At 34.2% G+C, this 5,367-nt stretch overlaps 1 protein-coding gene and 1 long non-coding RNA gene across 2 annotated transcripts in view; both read left to right on the top strand.

Moving 5' to 3' along the window:
• On the top strand, window positions 1–1,890 carry LOC109586802 (uncharacterized). Its single transcript, XR_002187229.1, has 5 exons — window positions 1–85; window positions 143–250; window positions 975–1,068; window positions 1,330–1,440; window positions 1,718–1,890. It is a non-coding gene; the product is annotated as an uncharacterized LOC109586802 (long non-coding RNA).
• A 988-nt stretch (window positions 1,891–2,878) lies between these two features.
• The window catches only part of LOC109586801 (uncharacterized), a 3,428-nt gene continuing 939 nt past the window's right edge, over window positions 2,879–5,367 (top strand). Inside the window, exons 1-7 of the mRNA XM_020003015.1 lie at window positions 2,879–2,974; window positions 3,056–3,268; window positions 3,339–3,724; window positions 4,123–4,224; window positions 4,289–4,395; window positions 4,473–4,556; window positions 4,604–5,362. Coding sequence (XP_019858574.1) covers window positions 3,673–3,724; window positions 4,123–4,224; window positions 4,289–4,395; window positions 4,473–4,556; window positions 4,604–5,362 — 1,104 coding nt within the window. The 5' untranslated portion in view covers window positions 2,879–2,974; window positions 3,056–3,268; window positions 3,339–3,672. The remainder of the gene's footprint in view (window positions 2,975–3,055; window positions 3,269–3,338; window positions 3,725–4,122; window positions 4,225–4,288; window positions 4,396–4,472; window positions 4,557–4,603; window positions 5,363–5,367) is intronic.

The following is a 5,367-nucleotide window of genomic DNA, read 5'->3' on the forward strand; positions in this document are numbered from 1 at the left end:
TCATCCAAACAAACTCTTTGTTGATGAAGTCCTAACAGTTCAAAGGTCACTGAAGAACAAAGGACTGATTGTTCCTGAGGAAGAAGTACAAGTGTTTATCTATTGGTTACATCATTACTCCAGTGTTGTTGTACTCTTGTAGATTCAATTAGCATGGAGTCACGCATACAGGCTCCACTTCTTGCAACAAACACAACAGAAAGCACACAATTGTCAGAAAGGATTTCTGTTAAGACAACATAGCCCGCAAGTGAGATACATGATTTATTTCAAAAAATGGCTCTAAAATCACTCCAAATTTTTAGTACATTTTCTAATATGTATTGATGTCCTTATGCTGTGCAGCAAGTTTGAAGTAATTCCGACAAATATTTTTCGAGTTATGAGCATTTTTAAAATTGAGCCATTTTCTGAAAATTACCCAAGGCTATTATAGCCCATGGTTTTTTCAAAAAGTGGCCCTGAAATCACTTCAAAATTTTATTACATTTTCTAATACATATTGATGTACTTATGCTGTATAGCAAGTTTGAGGTAATTCTGACAAATATTTTTCAAGTTATGAGCATTTTTAAAATTGAGCCATTTTCTGAAAATTACCCAAGGCTATAGCCCATGATTTTTTCAAAAAATGGCTCCAAAATCACTCCAAATTTTTATTACATTTTCTAATACATATTGATGTCCTTATGCTGTGTATAAAGTTTGAGGTAATTCCGACAAATATTTTTTGAGTTACGACCATTTTAAAAAATTGAGCCATTTTCTAAAAAATACCCAAGGCTAAAGCCCATGGTTTTTCCAAAAAATGGTTCCAAAATCACCCCAAATTTTTATTACATTTTCTAATACGTATTGATGTCTTTATGCTTTGTAGAAAGTTTTAGGTGATTCAGACAAATATTTCTCAAGTTACGACCATTTAAAAAGGCGTCAAAATTCTGAAAAATTTAATTTTCTTTTGTGTATTTTAGTTTGCTTGCCCTGAGGTGACATTCTTTTGGCGAGTACAGCAAGTAATGTAGAGTTCCGCCCGCACACTCAAAGTACAAATATTAGACAGGGAAGGTATGGCTCTTAAGTATTAGCTCTATACCATATAGATGGAAAAGTTTGCAGGAATTATATTTTGTGATTTTGTACCAATTTAGAACATTTTAATGTGTACAGAATTTAATTTTGCTGGTGTAGGCATGTACTGTTGGTACACCTATTACCTATAATGCTTTGCGGAATTAAATTGTGCGTTTTTATGAAGCAAATTAAATTCCAGCAAATATTTTCAGCTATATGGTACTAGGCTCACATATGAAATACTTTATATTATAGTGAGACAGCTTGAGCAGCAGCTAAAGATTATTTTGGATAACATTGGTAATGATGAGAAAAGGAAGAGGGATCTTATTAGAGGCAATGCTGTGGACAAAGCTGAACAACTTAGTGAGTTTGATGTGTTTTATGATTGCTAGAGTAACGTATAGTACTTTATTTTGGCAGTACTTCATTTTGGTAATTTTGCTGTAACATTTGAATCAGTAGTTTTTGATTTGGCAATTTTTTGTGTACAAATGCATTACTGAGCATGTACAGTACATGTACATTGTACATCAATAATTGGCAATTCTGCTTGCAAACCGTCAATTGCCAAAATATAACTTTGCCGAATTAAAGCACTATACAGACTGTATTGCTTGACTTGCCCATCGTTTTTGTATAGAGCAAGTCCGTTTGATACAAGAAAAGTTGGACTCATTTCGACAGTCACTCCTGAAGCAGCAGAAAAGACAAACAAACTAGTTTCAATATCTCATTTCTTTGTCTTAAATTGGCATGAAAACAAAAATATTACCCATTTTGGTATAATATGATGTGTATGGTTTTAATTTGCAATAACACTAGGGTAGTTGCAGTTTCTTGTATTGCAAATACACATATACTGTAAACACTGTCCATTAATTTTAACTATATATTTAACCATTGACCTACTTTTGTTAAAGTTAATGGACGTAAATATAATTGTCAATGTACAATATACCCACCATTGCAAAAATGTTAAACATAAAAGTCATTAAATTTCTAGGGTTTACAGTATAAGTAACTATTATCAATAGATGTATATCATGTGCTGTTTATGAGTGTATTTCTATACCTGCTCCATCTGGAGCTTCCTGCTTTGTTATTATGCAAACATGTCAGCCTTTATGCAACTGTTATCAATAGATGTACATGTATATACATCACTGTTTGTGATCCACTGCTTTGTTATCAGATTATGCAAACATGTTCAGCCTTAAGCAACTGTTATCAATAGATGTATGTGTGTATATGTCACTGTTTGTGATCCGGAGCTGCTTTGTTATCAAGTTATGCAAACATGTTCAGCCTTAAGCAACTGTTATCAATAGATGTATGTGTGTATATGTCACTGGTTGTGATCCGGAGCTGCTTTGTTATCAAGTTATGCAAACATGTTGAGCCTTATATAACTTGAAACCTAAACCTTGCCATCTTCAGTTGAGTCAAGACAAACAAGAAAAATGAGACTGATTGTATTTTTAGTACTGGCTTTTGTTCTTTTCTCTTCTACCAGTGATGCTGGAGCTGCTGCTAAGAAAGACTACAGGAAGATCGGTGATTGCAGTAAAGTAAGTGCTTCATGCATGCAGCCATTGTGGTTTTATTTTGTATATTTCTTTATTAGAAAGCTAGTATGACTTGCACATACAAGTACAGTGTTGATGGAGAAGTGAAGGGAGGAGAAGACACTCATATTACTGCAAATGTTGACATATTCTGTGAATCAGGTCAATACAGTAACATTAATACTTTCATTGATGCATAATTTTATAATATACATTGATTTTTAATATTACAGTTGGGGTGATTTTAAAAAGGAGCCAGCCATTCGTTATTGTATCAATGTCAGAGATGCTGTGGGTCGAATATCTAATAAAGAGAATAAATATAATTCAGAGTAAGAATGAGAAAATACCTTTTAATATTATAATGATTTTATTTCATAAACTGACCTAATTTTCTTCCTATATTCTCGAAGTACTGAGGCTCCAATCAAACACTTGGATAAATTCTTCTGTTTTGCCCAGAGCACTTCCAGTGGTAAAGTATTGGGCGTTTTTCATCCTAAAAGTGAAAAGGAGTGGGTTGTTAATATCAAGAGGAGCATTGCTAGTGCTTTTCAAGCTAACTACAAAGAAACAGCTGTTGCTAATGAAACTGACTCTCAATCAAAACACAAGTCACATTACAAGTAAAAGATAATATTGTTTTTATAAAAAAACGTGCCTTTCCATGTGGTTTCTTTTGTGTGTACTGTGTAGGTATTTCTCTGAGGGCAATAAACAGATTCAAGAAAGAAGGATTGACTCTCGTGATGTGTCAGTTTATGCTGGAAAGGCTTCCATTGAAGATAGAAAGGGAACTCTCTACTTTCATGAGCACGATAAGCTTGAAATAGACAGCGAGAGAAGGATACAATTTTCTGAAGGGAAATCAGTCCTTGAGCTTGGAGCAGAGGAAGAGGATAAAGCTACTGCATCAGATACCAATGATAAAGCAGTGCCTCCACTGGGAGCTATCAGTGATTACAAGCTCAAGCTGTCTCGCTGCTATAAACCACCAAGAAAAGATCTTGTAGAAGGGCTCACCGCTGTAATGGCCAGCAGTGAGTGTGCAGTTGGGGATATTTTGGCTACAATTGATGAAGGTATAATAACTATTGTTTTGGTTGCTGCATAATGTGCATATACAGTCAATTGCAACAATAACACAGTCAATAAAACAATGTATGCATTTGTACAATCCAGTGTATACATTTCGAAGGTCTTTGTTCCAAATGCATACTTTAAATTTGTAGTTGAAGCTGATGCAGAAGCAATGCAAGAGTTAACTAATGAGCTACCATCATTGAATAATATACAAATATAGATATATAAATATAAAATAAATATGAAACTGTACCATCATTGATGATACATTTGGGAATATTTTGTTTACTATCAATGAAGGTACTGTATAGTACCAGTATATTGTTTTGATTTTTTGATTTGATGCACTGATGATTGAAAGAATAACACTTAAGCAAAAGCACATTGTTGTTTTTAGTTGAAGTTGATGCAGAAGCAATGGAAGAGTTGAGTAATGAGTTACCATCTTTTGACGAGTCAGTCAAGCGAATACAAAGAGATACTGAATCAGAAGAAGCAAGTATGCAACAAATATAGTATATACGATTGATTTCATGTTGGCATTTTTCTATCATGCTGAGTAGTACAGTTAGTGGATAAGTGGAGGAAATTATTAAAACTTGAGTCTAAGAATGGAGCATTACCTGGTACTAGAGAAAAACTACCACAATTACTGCAAAGACTCAATGAGGTACATGCCAATGCATATAGTTATAGGAATTTGATTACTGGTATTATGATTGAATATGACTTCAATATAACATGTAGATAGAAATGGAGGAAGAATCAAGTGATGAGAGGGTATTGATATATCATTTGTTAAGCTCTGTAGGCAACCTGGAATCACAAAAGGTATTTAATGATTACTGATGTACAAATTTATACTATTTTCATATTAGGCACTGTTAGATATGTTAAAGGTTCATTCAGATTCATATTTAGAAGTCACTAGCTTACTGGTTGAGATTGCTTTAATGCCTTCTGTTCATTCCAGTACTGTAGATTCTCTAATCAGTCAATATGAGTCTTTAAAATCAAATGACTATGTTGCTAATCAGCTCATACTTTCTTTGGGTACACTCGGTCGTCATACTAATGTTGAAGATAAGATTGTTAAGTATTTGTCTGTGAAACTAACATCAGCAATGACTCCAGAAGAGACCTCAGTTCTTATTCATGCTCTTGGTAACACAGCTTCTAAGAAAATAATACCAATTCTCGAACCTTTTATTTCCGATGATACTTATCAATCCTACACCATCGATGCTCTGAGAGGAGTCTCAATGGATGGTGCAGTACAGAAAGAGTTTACTACACTTGTCACTGAGTCCCTGCATCCTCAAGTAGTTCTAGAAGTGGTTGAGAGTTTAACATCTCCATTCAAAAACTCACTTTATTCATTCAAAATCAAAAAGGATTATGATGCTTCTCAAGACCTCAAATCAGCACTAATCATAGCTGGTATCAAATACAAGGAAGATGAACTGACGAATTCTCTCAAGGAATACTTCACAGCCATTAATGATAAGACTTCAAAGAAAATCCTCCAAAAAGGATTAGAATCAAACAACGTTGCTGCTGGCCGTCAAAAAAGAGCAACTACTTCACGGAACTGGTCCTCAAGTAGCAATCGTAACTACAATCTCATTGAGTCACTGGCTCA

Source organism: Amphimedon queenslandica, unplaced genomic scaffold, assembly GCF_000090795.2.
Source record: "Amphimedon queenslandica unplaced genomic scaffold, v1.1 AMPQUscaffold_12780, whole genome shotgun sequence".
Classification (NCBI taxonomy): Eukaryota; Metazoa; Porifera; class Demospongiae; order Haplosclerida; family Niphatidae; genus Amphimedon; species Amphimedon queenslandica.